At 51.6% G+C, this 24166-nt stretch overlaps 1 protein-coding gene across 1 annotated transcript in view; it reads left to right on the forward strand.

Moving 5' to 3' along the window:
* Positions 1-5553: 5553 nt before the first annotated feature.
* The window catches only part of LOC119974505 (nectin-1-like), a 46350-nt gene continuing 27737 nt past the window's right edge, over positions 5554-24166 (forward strand). The window contains exon 1 of the mRNA XM_038813443.1: positions 5554-6028. Coding sequence (XP_038669371.1) covers positions 5977-6028 — 52 coding nt within the window. The 5' untranslated portion in view covers positions 5554-5976. The remainder of the gene's footprint in view (positions 6029-24166) is intronic.

Below are 24166 nucleotides of genomic sequence, written 5' to 3' on the forward strand. Positions count from 1 at the left end.
GTGAAGACTTAATGAGCAGTGCCATTTCCAACCATCGGTCGAGGGCTAGCTGCACTCGGTTTTGGCGGTTAGCATGCAGAACACCCTGGAGTTCCCCTCGAGGGATGAGAGGCGACTTGGCCCTCTGGCATCATAAAAACGGACGCCTCTGGGGTGCAAATTTGCATCGGGTAGAAGGAGCTCTCAAAGGTCCCATTCGCACCCGGCCCCGAGGCGTCCTGCACGGGTCTGCAACAGCTCTGGGGTTGAGATGTGCTTAGCCTTTTCCATTTTCTTGCGGGGGCAGTGTGTGATGTGAGGAGCAGGAGTCGGGCGCCACCCTGTCTACATCAGGAAGGGAGGGGGCATGTCATGATGTTTTTCTCCCCCCTCTCCAAGGAGTGGCATCACATACGGTGGGTGGGGGGGGGGGGGGGGGGGGGGGGAGTCGCCGAGGAAACCTCCATACTCGCTTTGACCCCCTGCCCTTGGCAGTCTGCCCCCGAGGTCATGACTTCCTTGATCTATGCGCCGGCTCGGGGCCGCGCGCATCACCGCTTCTTCCTTTGTTGACATGCGCTGAAGCGACAGTGGGCCCAGTACCTGACGCTGAGGCGTCAAATGGGCCCTGGATGAGGTGGAGTGTCTGCTGGGTAAGGTACATCAGTTGCCCCCAAGCTGGAGTTCCAGGGCGAGGGGCTCGTGAGGCCAACGAGATTGGGGGTGTCTGGGGCTGATCCCCACCTCGCCTTTTTATGGGCCTTGCGGATGCCCTCCCATCTCCACGCCGGCAGCCGATTGGTTGGCAGATGCCGGCGTGGTGTCCCCTCCTGTGGGTGGGGTGGTAACGTCAGTGGGTGTCTTGGAGTTGGGACAATTCTTTCGCACATGCCCCACCTTCATGTAGGCCACATGCAGACTAAAATATACGGAAAGTCTGCCCTTGATGGGAGACTTTGAATTGCTCCCTCTAATACCTCCTCCAGAGCGAGGCAGACAAAAGCCTGCTGCCGGAAGGAGTAGATGTGCCTGAGGGATCATCCTTTCGGCCAAGAGGCAATGGCGCTACTTCAGAATGCACTTCCACCAGTAGTTGGAGAAGGGGGGAGGAGGAGCTCCATAGGGAGGTAGGGTGGGACATTGGAGAGTATGATCCTCTCAGTTGTGGCCACAAGAGGGTCCACCGCCACGTCGGTCCCACCCACCACCAGCCCCTTTTCAAGGGCAAAGTGGACTGCCCTCTCGGCCCTCAGGAAAGACATGACCTTCCCATACATACGAGAGGGGACTACAATGGCCGAGGGACCGACTACCCAGGTCATTGTGCGAATGCACTGCCTCTTTGGTGACGGTGGGATGAGCGTAGCACTTTACACCCAGCTTTCAGCAAGCGGCCCGCGGGACTAGTGGCGGCAGAAGAGGCCACCGCCCCCGCATAAGAGACTGTGGTCGGCCCCGCCACCGGCATAGCTGAAGTGGCCATCAGGGCAAGTGCCATGCCCACCCCAATGTGGGCTCTGTCGGGTTGGTGTAGATTGGAAAACAGACAGGGTGGGAAAAGCGAAGGAAAGTATGCGAAGGAACAAGGGAAGGATGGGAAGAGAGTGCAAGACACACAGTGGGAGGAGGAGGATAGCGGGACAGGAGGGTGGGGCACTGTGGATGGATTGGTGCTTGAGGTGGGAGACACCTGTGAAGCTGGAGGGTGAGAGAATAGGTGAGCACAAGCAGATCTGCAGCACTTCCTCAGTACTGACCCTCTGACAGTGCAGCTTTCTCAGTGCTGACCCTCTGACAGTCCAGCACTCCCTCTGTACTGACCCTCTGACAGTGCAGCTTTCTCAGTGCTGACCCTCTGACAGTGCAGCTTTCTCAGTGCTGACCCTCTGACAGTGCAGCTTTCTCAGTGCTGACCCTCTGACAGTGCAGCTTTCTCAGTACTGACCCTCTGACAGTGCAGCATTCCCTCAGTACTGACCCTCTGACAGTGCAGCTTTCTCAGTACTGACCCTCTGACAGTGCAGCTTTCTCAGTGCTGACCCTCTGACAGTGCAGCTTTCTCAGTGCTGACCCTCTGACAGTGCAGCTTTCTCAGTGCTGACCCTCTGACAGTCCAGCACTCCCTCTGTACTGACCCTCTGACAGTGCAGCTTTCTCAGTGCTGACCCTCTGACAGTGCAGCTTTCTCAGTGCTGACCCTCTGACAGTGCAGGTTTCTCAGTACTGACCCTCTGACAGTGCAGCATTCCCTCAGTACTGACCCTCTGACAGTGCAGCGCTCCCTCAGTACTGACCCTCTGACAGTGCAGCATTCCCTCAGTACTGACCCTCTGGCAGTGCAGCATTCCCTCAGTACTGACCCTCTGACAGTGCAGCACTCCCTCAGTACTGACCCTCTGACAGAGCAGCACTCCCTCAGTACTGACCCTCTGATGGTGCAGCTCTCCCTCAGTACTGACCCTCTGGCAGTGCAGCATTCCCTCAGTACTGACCCTCTGACAGAGCAGCACTCCCTCAGTACTGACCCTCTGGCAGTGCAGCATTCCCTCAGTACTGACCCTCTGACAGAGCAGCACTCCCTCAGTACTGACCCTCTGACAGTGCAGCTTTCTCAGTACTGACCCTCTGACAGTGCAGCTTTCTCAGTACTGACCCTCTGACAGTGCAGCTTTCTCAGTGCTGACCCTCTGACAGTGCAGCACTCCCTCAGTACTGACCCTCTGACAGTGCAGCACTCCCTAAGTACTGACTCTCTGACAGTGCAGCACTCCCTCAGTACTGACCCTCTGTCAGTGCAGCACTCCCTCAGTACTGACCCTCTGACAGTGCAGCACTCCCTCAGTACTGACCCTCTGACAGTGCAGCACTCCCTCAGTACTGACCCTCTGACAGTGCAGCACTCCCTCAGTACTGACTCTCTAACAGTGCAGCACTCCCTCAATACTGACTCTCTGATAGTGCAGCACTCCCTCAATACTGACCCTCTGACAGTGCAGCACTCCCTCAGTACTGACTCTGACAGTGCAGCATTCCCTCAGTACTGACCCTCTGACAGTTCAGCACTCCCTCAATACTGACTCTCTGACAATGCAGTGCTCCCTCAGTACTAACCCTCTGACAGTGCCGCACTCCCTCAGTACTGACCCTCGGTAAGAAGTCTTACAACACCAGGTTAAAGTCCAACAGGTTTGTTTCAAACACGAGCTTTCGGAGCACGGCTCCTTCTTCAGGTGAATGGAAAGGCTTGTTCCAGAAATGTTTATATAGACACAGTCAGAGATGCCCCGGAATGCGAGCACCTGCAGGCAATCAAATCATCAAAGATGCAGAGAGAGAGGTAACTCCAGGTTAAAGAGGTGTGAATTGTCCCAAGCCAGTTCAGTCGGTAGGCCTCTGCAAGTCCAGGCTTGTTGGTGGGGGCCGAATGTAATGCGACATGAATCCCAGATCCCGGTTGAGTCCGCATTCATGCGTGCGGAACTTAGCTATAAGTTTTTGCTCAGCAATTTTGCGTTGTCGCGTCTCCTGAAGGCCTCCTTGTAGAATGCTGACCCGGAGATCAGAGGCTGAATGTCCTTGACTGCTGAAGTGTTCCCCAACTGGAAGGGAACAGTCCTGCCTGTTGATAGTCGCACGATGCCCGTTTATTCGTTGTCGCAGTGTCTGCATGGTCTCGCCAATGTACCACGCTTCGGGACATCCTTTCCTGCAGCGTATGAGGTAGACTACATTGGTCGAGTCGCACGAGTATGCTCCGCGTACCTGGTGGGTGGTGTTTCCACGTGTAATGGTGGTGTCCATGTCGATGATCTGGCATGTCTTGCAGAGATTACCCTGGCAGGGTTTTGTGGTGTTGTGGTTGCTGTTCTGAAGGCTGGGTAATTTGCTGCAAACAATGGTTTGTTTGAGGTTGCGCGGTTGTTTGAAGGCCAGTAGTGGGGGTGTGGGGATGACCTTGGCAAGATGTCCATCCTCGCTGATGATGTGTTGGAGGCTGCGAAGAAGATGTCGTAGTTTCTCCGCCCCAGGAAAGTACTGGACGACGAAGGGTACTCTGTCAGTGGTGTCCCGTGTTTGTCTTCTGAGGAGGTCGGTGCGGTTTTTTGCTGTGGCGCGGTGGAACTGTCGATCAATGTGTCGAGCGCCATATCCCGTTCGTACGAGGGCATCTTTCAGCATCTGTAGGTGTCTGTTGCGCTCCTCCTTGTCTGAGCAGATCCTGTGTATACGGAGGGCTTGTCCATAGGGGATGGCTTCTTTAATGTGTTTCGGGTGAAAGCTGGAGAAGTGGAGCATCGTGAGATTATCTGTGGGCTTGCGGTAAAGCGAGGTGCTGAGGTGACCGTCCTTGATGGAGACGAGTGTGTCCAAGAATGGAACTGAATTTGGAGAATAGTCCATGGTGAGTTTGATGCCAGGGTAATCTCTGCAAGACATGCCAGATCATCGACATGGACACCACCATTACACGTGGAAACACCACCCACCAGGTACGCGGAGCATACTCGTGCGACTCGACCAATGTAGTCTACCTCATACGCTGCAGGAAAGGATGTCCCGAAGCGTGGTACATTGGCGAGACCATGCAGACACTGCGACAACGAATAAACGGGCATCGTGCGACTATCAACAGGCAGGACTGTTCCCTTCCAGTTGGGGAACACTTCAGCAGTCAAGGACATTCAGCCTCTGATCTCCGGGTCAGCATTCTACAAGGAGGCCTTCAGGAGACGCGACAACGCAAAATTGCTGAGCAAAAACTTATAGCTAAGTTCCGCACGCATGAATGCGGACTCAACCGGGATCTGGGATTCATGTCGCATTACATTCGGCCCCCACCAACAAGCCTGGACTTGCAGAGGCCTACCGACTGAACTGGCTTGGGACAATTCACACCTCTTTAACCTGGAGTTACCTCTCTCTCTGCATCTTTGATGATTTGATTGCCTGCAGGTGCTCGCATTCCGGGGCATCTCTGACTGTGTCTATATAAACATTTCTGGAACAAGCCTTTCCATTCACCTGAAGAAGGAGCCGTGCTCCGAAAGCTCGTGTTTGAAACAAACCTGTTGGACTTTAACCTGGTGTTGTAAGACTTCTTACTGTGCTCAGCCCAGTCCAACGCCGGCATCTCCACATCATACTGACCCTCTGACAGTGCAGCACTCCCTCAGTACTGACCCTCTGACAGTGCAGCACTCCCTCAGTACTGACCCTCTGACAGTGCAGCACTCCCTCAGTACTGACCCTCTGACAGTGCAGCACTCCCTCAGTACTGACCATCTAACGATGCAGTGCTCCCTCAGTACTGACCATCTGACAGTGCAACACTCCCTCAGTACTGACCCTCTGACAGTGCAGCACTCCCTCAGTACTGACCCTCTGACAGTGCAGCACTCCCTCAGTACTGACCCTCTGACAGTGCAGCACTCCCTCAATACTGACTCTCTGACAGTGCAGCACTCCCTCAATACCGACTCTCTGACAGTGCAGCACTCCCTCAATACTGACTCTCTGACAGTGCAGCACTCCCTCAATACTGACTCTCTGACAGTACACTTTCAGTACCACTTAATGTGACGAACGATTATCACAACGAAACCTCCAATCGGGATGATTTTTGCATCTTTTGGCAATTCGCCTTATTTTAATTATGTTATTGTTCACCCTGGTCTGCTCCCAGTTTCTACGTATTTGTTCGGGTAGAATATCAGTTCTTGAGTAAGAAAGACATTCCCCTGATAACGAGGGGGCGGTACAAGGAACTCGATACTGGAACTGGTTTCTGTCGGCCTCCAGTATCGAGGAGCTGTTTTCGACGGAGAGAAAGAGAACAGGACAGCAGTTTATTTACAGTGAGGCTGTGAAGAGCTACCAGAGAGAGAGAGCGGCAGAGAGAGGCACACAATCAGAGGATAGAGCTTTTCTCCACCGCAGACCCCATCGCGACTGTAGAAACAACCAACTCGCCTTGTCAATTACTCCGGGGATTTCAGCATGGTTACATTGCAGTTTAAACTCGCCAGCATATTCCTCCATATCTGGTCAGGTAGGATTTCAACATCACCCTTAAATCGACAACATTTGAGCTACGTTGCGACCTCCGTCACCATCTCTTGGTGTTTGGAGTGACAATGAAGTAACTTTGACAAGTAAAGACTTTGTAAAAGGAAAATGGCTCCTGCGTGTGGAAGCCATTGTTTAGGTGTGGCGTGTACAGGTGCTGTGTGTGTATTTTTCCGTTGGTGACATTGTCTTTTCAATTTCGGAGGTCGGGAGGGAGTTGGATTTGGAAATGGTTGTTCCTTGGCCACTTTATGTGTGTGTTCACTCTCCACTGCAATGCAACCCAGTCTGGAAAGGCAATAGAAACAAATCCTCTGCTCCCTGGTTAAAGGTCACTTGCTGAGTTGAGGCTGTTTGGAGTATAAAGTTACAGAGTTGGTGGGGCTCAAATTACCCCCAGGGAAGAGACTCTGGGTGTTATTTAAGAAAAACACACCACTGAAGCCATTTGAAAAGTTAACCCCCCTCCCCCTATTTTTAACAAACCTAAATGGTCGGGGAGAAATGTTTGTAAATAAAATGTGTGCCCTTTTATGCCCCCCCCCCCCTCCCTCCTTTTTGGCAAAAAATAATTCAAAAGATCGTTTTTTGTGTGGGACAAAGGATGTTCACTCTCTTATTGTGTTGAAAGATCTGGTTCTCTATCTCTCAATCATCAGTTGACCCTCAGGATTTCCCCCAGGTATTGGAAATTTTTCGGGAGATCTGGGTTTAAACTTTCAATCAACTGAACATTGGTCAAGCTTTGTTCATTATGTCTTTAGAATTGGGGCGTTTCAGCTTTTGATAGAGGGGACAGGATAGATTTAACAAGGGTTATTACAATAGTTGAGAGGTGTTAATAATCTTTATCGTCACAAGTAGGCTTACATTAACACCGCAATGTTTTAGTTCTGGGGGAATACTGGATAAATCGAATAATTTACCATTGCTTACATTCTAACAAAGCAGGCCAACAGGCGATTGGAATGGGGACATTGTGATGTAATTAGGAAGAACTATCTGTACTGATTGGTAACTAACAGGGTATGAATCCAATCATTGTTAAAGACACTCGCACCATATCCCGAGACCTCACTATTCCAGTGTTATCATATTCAGCTTCCGGCACTTTCTGTAAACTTGTTTTATTTTTCAAATTCTGCTGCTGAAATTTTCCTTCCATTCACTCATTACCCAATCTCATCTGGACACAGGATCCTGTTCCATTAAAAAATTCTCACCCTTGTTTACAAATCCATTCATGACCTCATCTTCCTATCTCTGTAACCCCCTCCCGCCCCGACAACCCTCCCTATCTCTGTAACCCCCTCCTGCCCCGACAACCCTCCCTATCTCTGTAACCCCCTCCCTATCTCTGTAACCCCCTCCCTATCTCTGTAACCCCCTCCCTATCTCTGTAACCCCCTCCCGCCCCGACAACCCTTCCTATCTTTGTAACCCCTCCAGCCCCGACAACCCTCCCTATCTCTGTAACCCCCTCCCGCCCCGACAGCCCTCCCGCCCCGACAACCCTCCCTATCTCTGTAACCCCCTCCAGCCCCGACAACCCTCCCACATCTCTGTAACCCTCTCCAGCCCCGACAACCCTCCCTATCTCTGTAACCCCCTCCCTATCTCTGTAACCCCCTCCCTATCTCTGTAACCCCCTCCCTATCTCTGTAACCCCCTCCCTATCTCTGTAACGCCCTCCCTATCTCTGTAACGCCCTCCCGCCCCGACAGCCCTCCCGCCCCGACAACCCTCCCTATCTCTGTAACCCCCTCCAGCCCCGACAACCCTCCCTATCTCTGTAACCCTCTCCAGCCCCGACAACCCTCCCTATCTCTGTAACCCCCTCCCTATCTCTGTAACTCCCTCCCTATCTCTGTAACCCCCTCCCTATCTCTGTAACCCCCTCCCTATCTCTGTAACCTCCTCCCTATCTCTGTAACCTCCTCCCTATCTCTGTAACCCCCTCCCTATCTCTGTAACCCCCTCCCTATCTCTGTAACCCCCTCCCTATCTCTGTAACCCCCTCCCTATCTCTGTAACCCCCTCCCTATCTCTGTAACCCCCTCCCTATCTCTGTAACCCCCTCCAGCCCCGACAACCCTCCCTATCTCTGTAACCCCCTCCAGCCCCGACAACCCTCCCTATCTCTGTAACCCCCTCCTTATCTCTGTAACCCCCTCCCTATCTCTGTAATCCCCTCCCTATCTCTGTAACCCCCTCCCGCCCCGACAGCCCTCCCGCCCCGACAGCCCTCCCGCCCCGACAGCCCTCCCGCCCCGACAACCCTCCCTATCTCTGTAACCCCCTCCAGCCCCGACAACCCTCCCTATCTCTGTAACCCTCTCCAGCCCCGACAACCCTCCCTATCTCTGTAACCCTCTCCAGCCCCGACAACCGTCCCTATCTCTGTAACCCCCTCCCTATCTCTGTAACTCCCTCCCTATCTCTGTAACCCCCTCCCTATCTCTGTAACCCCCTCTCTATCTCTGTAACCCCCTCCCTATCTCTGTAACCCCCTCCAGCCCCGACAACCCTCCCTATCTCTGTAACCCCCTCCAGCCCCGACAACCCTCCCTATCTCTGTAACCCCCTCCTTATCTCTGTAACCCCCTCCCTATCTCTGTAACCCCCTCCCGCCCCGACAACCCTCCCTATCTCTGTAACCCCCTCCTGCCCCGACAACCCTCCCTATCTCTGTAACCCCCTCCAGCCCCGACAACCCTCCCTATCTCTGTAACCCCCTCCCTATCTCTGTAACCCCCTCCCTATCTCTGTAACCCCCTCCCTATCTCTGTAACCCCCTGCCTATCTCTGTAACCCCCTCCCTATCTCTGTAACCCCCTCCCGCCCCGACAACCCTTCCTATCTTTGTAACCCCTCCAGCCCCGACAACCCTCCCTATCTCTGTAACCCCCTCCCGCCCCGACAGCCCTCCCGCCCCGACAGCCCTCCCGCCCCGCCAACCCTCCCGCCCCGACAACCCTCCCGCCCCGACAACCCTCCCTATCTCTGTAACCCCCTCCAGCCCCGACAACCCTCCCTATCTCTGTAACCCTCTCCAGCCCCGACAACCCTCCCTATCTCTGTAACCCCCTCCCTATCTCTGTAACCCCCTCCCTATCTCTGTAACCCCCTCCCTATCTCTGTAACCCCCTCCCTATCTCTGTAACCCCCTCCCTATCTCTGTAACCCCCTCCCTATCTCTGTAACCCCCTCCCTATCTCTGTAACCCCCTCCCTATCTCTGTAACCCCCTCCCTATCTCTGTAACCCCCTCCCTATCTCTGTAACCCCCTCCCTATCTCTGTAACCCCCTCCCTATCTCTGTAACCCCCTCCCTATCTCTGTAACCCCCTCCCTATCTCTGTAACCCCCTCCCTATCTCTGTAACCCCCTCCCTATCTCTGTAACCCCCTCCCTATCTCTGTAACCCCCTCCCTATCTCTGTAACCCCCTCCCTATCTCTGTAACCCCCTCCCTATCTCTGTAACCCCCTCCCTATCTCTGTAACCCCCTCCCTATCTCTGTAACCCCCTCCCTATCTCTGTAACCCCCTCCCTATCTCTGTAACCCCCTCCCTATCTCTGTAACCCCCTCCAGCCCCGACAACCCTCCCTATCTCTGTAACCCCCTCCAGCCCCGACAACCCTCCCTATCTCTGTAACCCCCTCCAGCCTCGACAACCCTCCCTATCTCTGTAACCCCCTCCAGCCCCGACAACCCTCCCTATCTCTGTAACCCCCTCCCTATCTCTGTAACCCCCTCCCTATCTCTGTAACCCCCTCCAGCCCCGACAACCCTCCCTATCTCTGTAACCCCCTCCAGCCTCGACAACGTTCCCCTATCTCTATAACCTACAATAACCTTCCCTATTCCCCCATCTCTGTAACCCACTCCAGCCCTGACAAACCTCCATCTCTGTAACCTCCAACAACCGCCCCTGTCTCTGTAACACCGTCAAGCCCTGACAACCCTCCCCATCTCTGTAATCCCCTTCAGCCCTGACCATCGTCCCCAATCTCTGTAACCTCCAACAACCCTCCCCATCTCTGTAATACCCTGCTGCCCTGGTGTGGAGATGCCGGTGTTGGACTGGGGTGAGCACAGTAAGAAGTCTTACAACACCAGGTTAAAGTCCAACAGGTTTGTTCCAAACACGAGCTTTCGGAGCACTGCTCCTTCCTCCAGGTGAAGCCACCTGACAACCTTCCCATCTCTGTAATCCCCTCCTGCCCTGACCACCCTCCACATCTCTGTAACCTCCCCTGTCTCTGTAACCCCCATCAAGCTCTGACAACCCTCCCCATCTTTGTAACCCCCTCCATCTTTGTAACCCCCTCCATCTTTGTAACCCCCTCCAGCCCTGAGCAACCTTCCCTACCACTAACCTCCAACAACCTCCCCTGTGACCCCCTCCAGCCCTGACAAACCTCCATCTCTGCAACCTCCAACAACCTTCCCTATCTCTGTAATCCCCTCCAGCTGTGACAACCCTCCCCATCTCTGTAATCTCTGACAACCTTTCTTATCTCTGTAGCCTCCTCTCGCCCACCCTACCTCTGTACCCCCGCTGGCCCTCCCTTTTCCTGTGGCCCCCACCCGATCACTGTTCCACTCCAATTCCAACCTCTTGAGCATCGTCCCCGATTTCCTGTGCTCCATCATTGGCGCCTGTGCCTTCAGATGGCTTGATGGGGGGGGGGGGGGGGGGGTGCTCCATAATTGGCGCCTGTGCCTTCAGCTGGCTTGATTTGGGGGGGGGGGTGCCTAAGCTCTGGAATTTCTTCCCTAAACCTCTCCACCTCTTTCTTTCTTTCTCCATCCAGATGGGTCGAAAGGCTTCCCTCTTTGACCAAGGTTTTGGTCACCTGCCTTAATATCTCCCCTCAAAGCCTTGGTGTTATATCTTGTGGATGTGTTTGCATTTTGCTGTTCTAAAGCCACTAGGTGAATGTAGATTGTTTAAATGATTGTAGAAGAGCACACAATGGCTTTGAAAAAGAAAATATATTATTAGATACATATTATTTCTTGTCAAAAGGATCAGAGTAATGGAGAGCTGCTTCAAGAGACGGCACGAGAGTAATGGGAAAATGGGGGAAGGGCTGGTTTAAGTGGGATCCCGTGACTTGCATTAATATAGTCAAGTGTCTTCCCGGAATTGGACGATGGTGTAGCCCTAGCAAATGTAGTTCTCTTACTATCACATGATGCAACGACAGTGGAATTATTGAATATAATCACTGCAATCAATCTCTCCCCATCGTCCACAGCAGGACTTTCAAAAGCAAGGTATGGAAATTCCCCAGTGACAGGGAACTTTGAGATATGTGGCTCCAAAAGTCACCTGTTCCTGTTGAATACGTCATGTCTGAAATGACTCCGAGACTGGATCCCAAAATATTAGTTTCGGAAATAATCATACTTAATTTGCCCCTCCCTCCCAGATACATCATAGATTTAATCAGCAAGGAGGGAAGTTATATTAACTGGGAAGGAAGATTCTTGGGGAGTTGAGAAATTCCTGTCAGCATACTCTTGTGATGAATGGTTTTGCATCTCTCTGTAAACCAGTCTGAAAGAGAAACCATGACGGTGGGTTGTGTGTGTGACGAGTATGCAGAAGTCATACCATGTGCATTATTTTCAAAGGTTAAATCATCTGCTTTTTAATGTGTTTTCAAATTTCATTGGAATAGCAGCATCTCAGGAGGTCGTGTGTTTCAAGCCCCACTCCAGGGGCCAGACTAGCGTAAAATGCCGGCTGACAGTGGCAGCGCTGAAGGGGTGCAGCACTGTCACAGGTGCTGTCTCGTGAACGAGACGTTAAATTGAGGCTCCATTTTTCCCCTCTGGTGGATAGATGGATCCCACAGCCACTGTTATAAATCATAGAATTTACAGTGCAGAAGGAGGCCTTTCGGTCCATTGACTCTGCACTGGCTCCTGGAAAGAGCATCCCACTTAAACCCCCGCCTCCCTGTAAACTAGTAACCCCACCCAACCTAAGGGCAATTTATCATGGCCAATCCATCTTTGGACTGCGGGAGGAAACCGGAGGAAACCCACGCAGGCACAGGGAGAAATTGCAGACTCCGCACAGACAGTGACCCAAGCCGGGAATCGAACCTGGGACCCTGGAGCTGTGAAGCAACTGTGCTACCCACTGTACTACTGTACAGCCCCAGTTGAAAGAACACAACGCAAGAACTTGAAGTTTGAGCGGCAGTTGGCTGTTCGGCCCCTCGTACCTGCTCTGCCATTCAATAAGATTGTGGCTGATCTGATTGTGGTCTCAATTCCACTTTACTGCCCCTCCACCATAACCCTAGGCTCCCTTGTTGATCCAAAACTTATCTAACTTCGCCTCGAGTATCTCCAAAGATCCAGGATGTAATTCACTGATCGCAGGACTAATTGTCCGCGCCTTCGTGAACACCGTCGCATTTCACGACGGTGCAAAACGGGTGCGGGCAGTAGCAATTCTGCTTGAGTGGTTCACGCCACTCCAGCCTTGCATCCTGGCGTGGACTGGGGGCGCGCCGACCTGCGCATGCGCACTGGCAAAGCGCCAACCGACGCATACGTGGTGGACTCACAGAATGCTCCGACGCAACGTGGTGCGGGTTTCTGGGGCCGGAAGCGCAACAATGTAGGCCCGGGGGGGGTGGGGGGGGGAAAAGAGGCCGACCCGCCGATTGGTGAGCCCCGATTGTGGGCCAGACCCCATCGGAGAACCCCCCCCCCCCAACCCGGGACAGAGCCGCCCGAAATCTCGGGCAGAGTTCCCGTCGGCAGCGACCAGGTGTGGACAGCGCCGGTGGGACTCTGCTTTTTCCGCGCAGCAGCTCGGCCCATCCGGGCCGTAGAATCGGCGGCCGACCTCGTGCCGCGGCACGTGACCGTTGGCGCGCCAAATGCGCTGGCGGAAGTGGTGCCGATTCTCCGCACCTCGGAGAATCGAGCGCCATCGTCGGTGCGGCGTGACGCGGTTGCGGCGATTCTCCGGCCCGGCGCGGGGCTGGGAGAATCCCGCCCCCAGTCTCCACAGACTCTCAATCCTTTGAGATAGATAAAAATCTCATCTTTGTATTAAATAGGAGACCCGCAATATTTAAATATGGGCAGTGGTTAGCACTGCTGCCTCATGGCACCAAAGTCAGAGGTTCGATCCTGACATCCTCACATTCTCCGCGTGTTTGTGTGGGTTTCGCCCCCCCCCCCCCCCCCCCCCCCCCCCCCCCCCACACACACACACACACACACACACAACCCAAAGATGTGCAGGGTAGGTGGATTGGCCAAACTAAAATTGCCTCTTAATTGGGAAAAAAGGAATTGGGTACTTTAAATTTATTTAAATATGCGGTGGTATAGTGGTAATGTCACTGGATTAGTAATCTAGAGGTCCAGGCTAATGCTCTGGGGCATGGGTTCAATTCCCTGACCTGATCACCCAGCTGCCTCCTCAAGGGATGTTGGGTTCGGTGGGAAATGTTGACCGTTGCAGCATTCTGCGAAAAGAATAAAAGGGGAAAATCTAATGTAATTATGCGTCCCCTAGTTCTGTACTCCTCTACAAGGGAAACCACCGTACCAAGACCCATCAGGATCTTTTGTATATCTCGAGCAAGAGAGCGCGTTCTCTCTAATGTCGTGTGCCCATTTATTGGTCAATTGATGTCACTTTTTAAAAAAAATTGGTGACCCGGGTCATTGTCGCGTTGTTGTTTTGTGGGATCTTGCTGTGGGTACATTGGCTGCTGAGTTTCCTGCATTACAGCTGTGACCAAGCATACTGGAAGTACTTCGTTGACTGTGAAATGTTTATGAGATGGGAAAGATGCGACAGAAATGCAAGTCTGTGATATAAAACCCGGGAGTCCCGTTGGACATTCCGTAAGCAGCATACGTCAGCCTCAAATCTGATGAGAGGAATGTACGTTTTGTTCTCCCAGGGAATGTTTCTGTTATTCCCCCGTTAATGGTGGAATCTCCCCCCTCTTTTTGTCCCCCACTGCCACTCCATATCAAGAGTTGTCAGAGGAGGGAAACCCCTGGTTACTTGACATCGCATTAATAGAGGATCCAAAAAATAAACTCTTCTTCTTTCATCTGCTGACACTTCATACTGGGGTTGTGATTGATTTTTAAAAAAAAATCAGACTCTCGCTTATTTCTCCCATTTTGTTTGTGGTTTGTTTCATAGACCAGGGAGACATTTATCATTCGACCTATACTGCTAAAGTAACAGCCAACTGGTGTAATTGTTACAATTTGTGCACAGCAAGGGAGCCTGCTATGCACAATTTGACTGACATCTCTTCTCCCCACATCCCCGCCAACTCCCACTGCTAGTCCTGAGAAGTGGGCTGTATTACGGGAGATGCTGTTCTTCAGATGTGGAAGATCCAATTTGAAATAAAGTTGAAAACTTGAGATTTGAGTTGGGTAAGGAGCTGAGGGCGCTGGAGCCAAGGCGGGTAGATGGGATTAAGATGCAAATCAAATTGAATGATGGAGCAGACTCCAAGGGGCTGAATGGCCTCCTCCTGTTCCTGTGCGTCAGCCTTAAGGGGGCGGTTGTCAGCTGATGGCAAGAACCAACGAAGTGATGAATGATGGGTGTGTGTATGTGCTGGGGAATTGGTAGTATCAGCTCCTACAGTATCAGTAAAAGGATTGTGATGGGTGGTCTGTTTTTGAACCCACTGAATCTAACCCAGGAAATCTCTGAGATTTAAGTCATACACACACCAGCTCCTGGTGAAATCCACACCTTCCAGCGCTGATAGACTGGAGGGGCCTGAAAGACCTATAACACTTTGACAGCGAGAAGTCAGATGTTTATCGTTGCTTATTTGATAGTCGACTGACATTGTGGTTTCAGAAACCGCACTCTAAAATCAGCTGCCGACATTGTATAGCATCTTTCACATAAAAAAAATCCTGGCTTCACAGGAACGATCCCAACAAAATTTAAATAAATTTAGAGTATTCAATTCTTTTTCCCCAATTAAGGGGCAATTTAGCGTGGCCAATCCACCTACCCTGCACATCTTTGGGCTGCTGGGGTGAGAACCACCCAGATACTGGGAGAATGTGCAAACTCCACACAGACAGTGACCTGGGGCTGGGAACGAACTCGGGACCTTGTAGGCAGCAGTGCTAACCTGCGCCACCATGCCGCCCCCCAAAATTTTGATCCTGAGCCATACAAGGAGATATTAGAATAGGTTGCTGAAAGCTAAAGTCAAAGAGGTTGGTTTTAAGGAGTGTCTTAAAGGAGCAGAGAAAGAGATTTCTTGACGAAATTTCAGAGTTGGGGGGTTGGGTGGAGGGGAGTGTGCAACAGGCCACAGGAGCATGGGTCGAGCTGGGAGGTGATGCCTCCCACTGAAAAATAGCTTTTCAGCAGCAACTGGTTGCAAGGCTGGGACAGGGAGCAGGCCGTTCTGCCTCCAGAGCCTGTTCAATCAGTTTCTGGCTGATCAAGTGACTCGACTCCATAAGTCCACATCCCTCAGTTGCTTTGCTGAACAAAGGCCTATCTCTCTCAGGAGTTCAGGGTGTTGGATTTGAGTTGAGAAAGGGTTGAATGGTGTAGCGATGGGTTAGCGTTTAAAATGATGTGGTGACTTGGGCTATGCCTTGAAAAGGTGGGCAAACTTACATTTCTGGAACACCTTTCATCACTCCGGAATATCCCAAAGGGCTTTGTAGCCAATGATGTCACTGTTGTATTGGAGGAAATATGGAAGCCCATTTGTGCACAGCCAACTCTCACGAATCAAAACTAGTTAAAATGCTCAGATTGTCTGCTTTATGTTTGTGATGTTGGTTAAGGGATAAATATTGGGATCTGAAGGAGAGCTTGCCATGTCCTCCTTCCCAATAGTGTTGAGATCTTTTGCATCCAACTGAGGGGGTAATAGGCCTGGGGCCTTGGTTTAATATGAACAGCTAACAGAGCAGTAAAGTAGGTTCCCTCAGCCAATGTCTTATCTACCAATTTTAGGCTGTCCAGCTCTATTTAACATGACCCCGGTTTCAGTGTGCTCCTTATCGGGATCAAAGTCCATGTATCCCAGGCAACAGGGTGTCCACGAGAGGGAGGGATGAGTGATAGATATGTCATTGTATGTTAACAAGATTACATTGCATCATCTGCAGTGCCGAATTCAATTTTGTTTATAGGTCATGATTTACTTCGAATGTATGAGGGGGGTGGGTGGTACAGTTGTGTCCCATTTCAAAATTTGAACAGATGTGACACAGTGGTTAGCACTGCTGTCTCACAGCACCAGGGACACGGGTTCAATTCCGGCCTTGGGTGACTGTGTGGAATTTGCACTTTCTCCCGTGTCTGCGTGAGTTTCCTTCGGGGGCTCCGTTTCCTCCCGCAGTCGAAAAGATTTTTATTTATTTTTTAAATTTAAGAGTACCCAATTATTTTTTTTCCAATTAAAGGGCAATTCAGTGTGGTCAATTCACCTACCCTGCACATCCTTTTGGGTTGTGGGGGTGAGACCCATGCAGACACAGGGAGAATGTACATACTCCACACAGTCAGTGACCCGGGATCGAACCCGGATCCTCAGCGCCGTAAGTCAGCAGTGCTATCACTGTGCCACCGTTTTGACAACCCCACAGTCCAAAGATGTGCCGATTAGGTGGATTGGCCTTGCTAAATTGCCCCTTATTGTCCAAGGATGTGCAGGTTAGGTGGGGTTTTAGGAGATAGGGCGGGGGAGTTGGCCGAAGTAGAATGCTCTTTCAGAGGATCAGTACAAACTCGATGGGCTGAATGGTGTCTGCACCATAGGGATGGTATGGTTCAATGCCTGGCCTGTCTTCTGCTCTTTCTTCCTTTCTTCATCCTCTACTGCTTCTGTTGCTCTCTCTTTCTCTGCCCTCCCACACTCATCAAACAGTGCAGGAACTTCTGTCACCTAGCTAGGGATCAGTGTTTAACTTCACGTGGACTAAGATTCGAATCTGGGATCTTGCTGCTCCATTTATAATGCTGGGCTGCTCTTGGTTGTGCTCTGATGAAAGAGCAGGCCTGTGGTTGAGTCAGTGGTTCCTTTTAATGCTGCCTGACGGGGCAGAGGTTGCTCTGCACAAACCAACATCAGTCGCCTTTGCAGCAAGAAATTGGACTGATCTCTAACCACAAGAGATGAAATTTGGCCTGGTGTTTCTTGTACAGTGAGCGTTGGACCATTTGTTTTGGGGGGGAGCCTTGGGTTGCAGTGTAGTCGAATTAGACCGTTGCTAAATCCTGCTTGGCGTGGTGCACGGTACGTTTCAAAGTGTGATTAATTGAACGAGAAAGAGTCGCAGACGTTTGGATTTAAACTTTCACCTGTACTGCCCACTGGGCAGTGTCTGGAGGTTGATTAAAATCTGTCCCCCCCCCCCCCCCCCCCCCCCCTCCACACACACACACACACACAATCAATGTCTGTGTAGTTGCGTATTCCCCAAAATTCGCTATGGGCACGGATTCTTCACATTAATATTTGTTTAAATAATTTACTTTTTAAAAAAAAAGCGTACCCAATTATTATTTTTTCCAATTAAGGGGCAATTTAGCATGGCTAATAAACCTAACCTGCACATCATTGGGTTGTGGGGTGAAACCCACGCACACATGGGGAGAATGTGCAAACTCCACACGGACAGTGACCCAGAGCTGGGATTCGAACCCAGGTCCTCAGCGCCGCAGTCCTAGTGCTAACCACTGCCCCACATGCCACCCCTGAAATTATTTACTAATCTGCCGGTGTTCATTCGCATCATCATGTTGGCTGCAAAACTGGGCAAGTAATTGACTTGAGTGCAGCTATTGTAGATTTTTCAGTGGGGTGGGGTGGTAGTTGGTTGTAGTGCAGAATGAGCCCAAGAATGCAAGTTCTCTCCCTGTACTGGCTGTAGGAGTTCAGAGAGGCCCACCACCTAATCCTGCAACACACTTCATGGGGGGAGTGATGTCCGTCAAGCTACAACCACTTGTCTCCCTCAACAGAGGCCGATGTCTATGGTTCCTCGTTGACTTTGGCTAATTACGTGTGGATCTTCCTTGGTTTGAGTGTTTCAAAGCCACAAGGTTCAAATGTTGGATGGCGGCGGCTGTTCTTGCACAGTTGGGGCATGGTAGCACAGTGGTTAGCACTGTTGCTTCACAGCTCCAGGGTCCCAGGTTCGATTCCGGCTTGGGTCACTATCTGCGCGAAGTCTGCACATTCTCCCTGTGTTTGCGTGGGTTTGCTCTGGGTGCTCCAGTTTCCTCCCACAAGTCCTGAAAGATTGCTGTTAGGTAACTTGGACATTCTGAATTCTCCCTCCGTGTACCAGAACAGGCGTTGGAACATGGTGATTCGGGGCTTTTCACTGTAACTTCATTGCAGTGTGAATGTAAGCCTACTTGTGACAATAAAGATTATTGTTATTATAGTATTGTTGGCAAGGCTGACATTGCTTGTCTTTAGTTTGGCCTAATTGCCTGTAGATAGGTGATGGTAGGTGTTCAGTGAGTATCTTGAGCAGACGTGTCTCTTGCCTGCTGGGCCTGTGTGTGTTTGTCCATGTCCGTGTTCTGTGTGTGTGTGGTGTCTCTGGCGCGCTGTGCACGCGCGCGTCTCTGGCACACGCACAGTGTGCCAGTGATGCGTGCGTGCACAGCGCGCCAGAGGCGCGGGTCTCTTTTTAAAAAAAAGATCTTAAGAGTACCCATTAATTTTTTCCAATTAAGGGGCAATTTAGTGTAGCCAATCCACCTACGCTGCACATCTTTGGGTTGTGGGGGGGCGAAACCCATGTAAACACGGGGAGAATGTGCAAACTCCACACGGACAGTGACCCAGAGCCGGGATTGAACCTGGGACATCGGCGCCGTGAGGTAGCAATGGTATCCACTGCGCCACCGCGATGCCCCAAGAGATGCGCCTTTCGGGTGCATATGCATGTGCGGATCCCTCGCTCTGTGCGTGCCTCTCTCATTCTGTGCTAGGGTGTGGTTTTTCAGCAAGCCAGCTTGCGAAATAAGCAGGTGTTCACGCCTCTTTGGCCAGCCTCCCAGTTAAGTTTGGTGTGTGATTTGTTTTCACTGGAGATTGGAAAATTGTTGGGTTACTTCTTCAAGGAAAAATGGGAGCCAGTTCATTTTAAAGTAGAGCTTCAAATCAGCCAAGAAATGGTAGCGCAGTGGTTAGCATTGCTGTCTCACTGCACCGAGGTCCCAGGTTCGATCCTGGCTCTGGGTCACTGTCCGTGTGGAGTTAGCACATTCTCCCCGTTTTGCATGGGTTTTGCCCAACACAGATGTGCAGGGTAGGTGGATTCGCAACACTAAATTGCCCCTTATTTGGAAAATAATAATTGGGTACTCTAAATTTAAAAAAAAAATTTAAAAATCAGCTGAGGATTGGGTAGGTTAGTTGTATACTATAGGTTACTAACAACAATACAATTGTTGGGATGGTTACAGCCTGGTAACAATGTTCCTTCTGGCTTTTGGCTGTTTTTACTTTTGACACATGTGAAGAAGAGGGTGTGGGTGGGAGAGATTTGCAAGGATTAGTCTGGTTTGAAGGGTTGTCAGTTATAAGGAGTTGGGTGAGAAACTGAAGATTTGTTGAAACAGAGCAGAAAGAAATGATCTGAAGGGTGTGGCCACAGAATTGAAGTGATGATTTAAGGACAGTAAGAAGTCTTACAACACCAGGTTAAAGTCCAACAGGTTTGTTTCAAACACGAGCTTTCGGAGCACTGCTCCTTCCTCAGGTGAGCAGCGCTCCGAAAGCTCGTCTTTGAAACAAACCTGTTGGACTTTAACCTGGTGTTGTAAGACTTCTTACTGTGCTCACCCCAGTCCAACGCCGGCATCTCCACATCATGATTTAAGGAGGGAAGAACTATTTCCATTGGTGGGTGACTAACAGCAGATGAATTTAAGATAATTAAACGCACTCGGCATACACATTTTTGTACCCTCCTCATCTCTGGAACCTCCTCCAGCTCTTTACAATCCTCTGAGATCGCTGCGCTGCTCCTTCTTGCGCAGCTCTGATTTCCATGATCTAATTTAACTTCAACCCCACATTCCTGCCTATCCCTGAAAACCCTTTACCCCTTTGTTAATCAAAATCTATCTCTCTCTCTTTCAAAAATATTCAAAGGCTCTGCTTCAACCTCCTTTCGAGGAAGAAACTTCCAGACTCACGATCCCAAAGAAAAGAATGATCCTCATTCCGAAATGAGCGACCCCTTATTTTTAAAAAGTGTCCATTGGCGGTCATCGGCTACGTGGGCCAAGAGGCCTGGAATTTCCTCCCTAACCCCCCCCCCCCCCTTCCCTTCTCTCTCTGTCTCTCTGTGTCTCTCCTGTGTGTCTCTCTCTCTGTGTCTCTGTCTCTCTCTCTGTGTCTCTGTCTCTCTCTCTGTGTCTCTGTCTCTCTCTCTGTGTCTCTGTCTCTCTCTCTGTGTCTCTGTCTCTCTCTGTCTCCGTGTCTTTCTCTGTCTGTCTCTTTGTGGCCCTCTCGCTGTGTGTCTCCCTGTCTGTGTGTGTCTCCCTGTCTGTGTGTGTCTCCCTGTCTGTGTGTGTCTCCCTGTCTGTGTGTGTCTCTCCCCCTGTCTGTGTGTCTCTCTCCCCCTGTCTGTGTGTCTCTCTCCCCCTGTCTGTGTGTCTCTCTCCCTGTCTGTGTGTCTCTCTCTCCCTGTCTGTGTGTCTCTCTCTCCCTGTCTGTGTGTCTCTCTCTCCCTGTCTGTGTGTCTCTCTCTCTCTGTCTGTGTGTCTCTCTCCCTCTCTGTGTGTGTCTCTCTCCCTCTCTGTGTGTGTCTCTCTCCCTCTCTGTGTGTGTCTCTCTCCCTCTCTGTGTGTGTCTCTCTCCCTCTCTGTGAGTGTCTCTCTCCCTCTCTGTGAGTGTCTCTCTCCCTCTCTGTGAGTGTCTCTCTCCCTCTCTGTGAGTGTCTCTCTCCCTCTCTGTGTGTGTCTCTCTCCCTCTCTGTGTGTGTCTCTCTCCCTCTCTGTGTGTGTCTCTCTCCCTCTCTGTGTGTGTCTCTCTCCCTCTCTGTGTGTGTCTCTCTCCCTCTCTGTGTGTGTCTCTCTCCCTCTCTGTGTGTGTCTCTCTCCCTCTCTGTGTGTGTCTCTCTCCCTCTCTGTGTGTGTCTCTCTCCCTCTCTGTGTGTGTCTCTCTCCCTCTCTGTGTGTGTCTCTCTCCCTCTCTGTGTGTGTCTCTCTCCCTCTCTGTGTGTGTCTCTCTCCCTCTCTGTGTGTGTCTCTCTCCCTCTCTGTGTGTGTCTCTCTCCCTCTCTGTGTGTGTCTCTCTCCCTCTCTGTGTGTGTCTCTCTCCCTCTCTGTGTGTGTCTCTCTCCCTCTCTGTGTGTGTCTCTCTCCCTCTCTGTGTGTGTCTCCCTCTGTGTGTGTGTGTGTGTGTCTCCCTCTGTGTGTGTGTGTGTGTGTGTGTGTGTGTGTGTGTGTGTGTGTGTGTGTGTGTGTGTGTGTGTGTGTGTGTGTGTGTGTGCGTCTCCCTCTCTCTGTGTGTGTGTGTGTGTGTGTGTGTGTGTGCGCGTCTCCCTCTCTCTGTGTGTGTGTGTGTGTGTGCGCGTCTCCCTCTCTCTGTGTGTGTGTGTGTGTGCGTCTCCCTCTCTGTGTGTGTGTGTGCGTCTCCCTCTCTGTGTGTGTGTGTGTGTGTGTGTGTGTGTGTGTGTGCGTCTCCCTCTGTGTGTGTATGTGTGCGTCTCCCTCTGTGTGTGTGTGTGTGTGTGTGTGTGTGTCTCCCTCTCTGTGTGTGTGTGTCCCTCTCCCTCTCTGTGTGTCTCCCTCTCTGTGTGTCTGCGTCTCACTCTCTCCTTTTTAAGATGCTCCTTAAAAATCTACCTCTTTGTCCAAGCTTTTGGCTGTGCCCCATATCTCCTTCTGTGCCTGGGTGTCAGATTTCTGTATGATGATCACGCCTGTGTCGTGCATTACTAAAGACACCGTGTAAAAGCCAGCCTGTGAGAAGGTCCAGGTGCCTAACAACTTGCCGCTGGCAAGTCGAGGGGCGAGTTGGCTGGAATCTTGTGATGTTCTGCATTCCTGGGAAAATGCTGGTCTTCATTCATGTCGTCACTGCTTTTGAATTTCAGAGAGTGAATCTTCTCGTGTTCCTTCCCAACCCCCACTCTAGTTTCTGGTAGGCAAAGATGAGGAAAGAATGAGAACTGGGAGGAGTGCCTTTACACTGATTTCAATAGCTCTTTTGCCTTTTGTTGTTTGGAGTTTATAGTGAGCTGAATGGGCAGATTCGTGAATTTATTTGTTTGTGGTTGGCGATCTCAGAAGCATTTATGATTTTATAACCACAAAAAAATATATATCCAATTAGAAACATAATGCAGTACATTACCCCCCCCCCCCCCCCCACCCCCCCCCCCCCCCCCCCCACCCCCAAACGAACAACCATATCCAGCCAACATAGGTTATACCCAAAGTATAATTTCGAAGTCTCTCCATCTCGTGCTGGTGGACCTGACAGGTTGCAAGAATATTGTCTCTCCTCTGAGTCTGCCCCCCACCCCGCCAATGTTGATGAGAGAGCCTAGAACCCGGCACGGGTTGGGGGCGGGGTGGGGGGTTACAGCTTCCGGATATAGGGGCGATCGTTTTTGACTGTTGACCCCAGTGAGCTGAAGATATTAACAATTATTTAGGCAGGCTGGGTGCTTTGGGGCATATCATAGAAGAATTATAGTGGCGGGGTGGACGGTGGAGATCATGGTGGAGGCGTGAGAGGGAACTCTGGAATTCAGGACTAATATCTGACTCTTACCTCGTTCTCACTGGGTAATTCTCGGGGCATTCAACACACTGCGCAGGGTGATGTGGCAGCTTTTCTCAGAGTGCCTCACCCCTCCCTTCCCCAAGCCAACCTCTGGTTCATGACTGCTCCAGACATTCTCGACTCTGAATAGTAAAAGAGAAGATAGGTGCAGGAGTAAGCCTTTTGGCCCTTCGAGCCTGCATCACCATTTAATATGATCGTGGCTGATCGTGCACATTCAGTATCACACTTCCGCTTTCTCCCCAAACCCCTTGATCCCTCAGTTGCAAGAGCCATATCCTGCTCCCTCTTGAATATATCCAACAAACTGGCCCCTGTGGTAGCTTTCTGTGGTAGAGAATTAGAAATAGATATTAGTGATAAGAAATTGCTTCTGGTGGAAGAGGAAGAAATTTCTTCTCGAGTGAAATGCTGGATGGAAACCTTTTTTGTGGCTTGTCACTGAGATGTTTAACTTCCTGGGCGGGATTCTCCCATTCGGCGGCAGAGTGTCCACGCCATCAGAAACGCCGTTGCATTTCACGACGGTGTGAACAGGCTGCTGGGAGTACCGATTACGGCCCCTACAGGGGACCAGCACGGTGCTGGAGCGGTTCACGCCGCTGTAGCCTCCCATCCTGGCGCGAACTGTGTGTCGCGGGATCCGCACATGCGCGGTGGCGCCGATGCCAACTTTCTCGTACGCGGTGGCCTCCCTCAATGAGCTGGCCCAGAAGCAACATGGTGCAGGAGTGCAGGGGCCGGCGCGGAAGAAAATAGGCCCGGGGAGCGAGAGGCCGGCCCGCCGATCAGTGGGCCCCGATCGCGGGCCAGGCCCCATTGGAGGCCCACCCTTGGGTCGGAGCCCCCCCACCCAACAGGCTGTCCCCCAACCCTGCGCGCAGAGTTCCCGCCGGCTGCGACCAGGTGTGGATGGCGCCGGCGTGACTCATCCTTTTTAGAGCAGCCGCTCAACCCATCCCGGGCCGAGAATCGGCGGCCCGGCCGCGTACAGCGGCCCGTGACCGTGCTGCGCCAAACGTGCCAGTGCCTCTGGCACGTGCCGGCGTGGCACGGTTGCGGGGATTCTCTGGCCTGGCCCCAGGGTGGGAGAATCCCGCCCTCTGTTTTTCCTCCTAATGCTGCTCACTGAATAACTCCGCCAGTTATCCCAGGTTAGATTTGCCATACTCATAATGCTGGGAAGTTGGGTGCTGCTCGAGCGATTAGAACCTGTATCCAGGGTGGCACTGAGGCGCTGGGTTTGACCCTGGATTGCTCCGGATGCTTGAGAGTCAACACCTCAGTGGAACATGCATT

This window comes from Scyliorhinus canicula, chromosome 12 (assembly GCF_902713615.1).
Source record: "Scyliorhinus canicula chromosome 12, sScyCan1.1, whole genome shotgun sequence".
In the NCBI taxonomy this organism is placed as follows: Eukaryota; Metazoa; Chordata; class Chondrichthyes; order Carcharhiniformes; family Scyliorhinidae; genus Scyliorhinus; species Scyliorhinus canicula.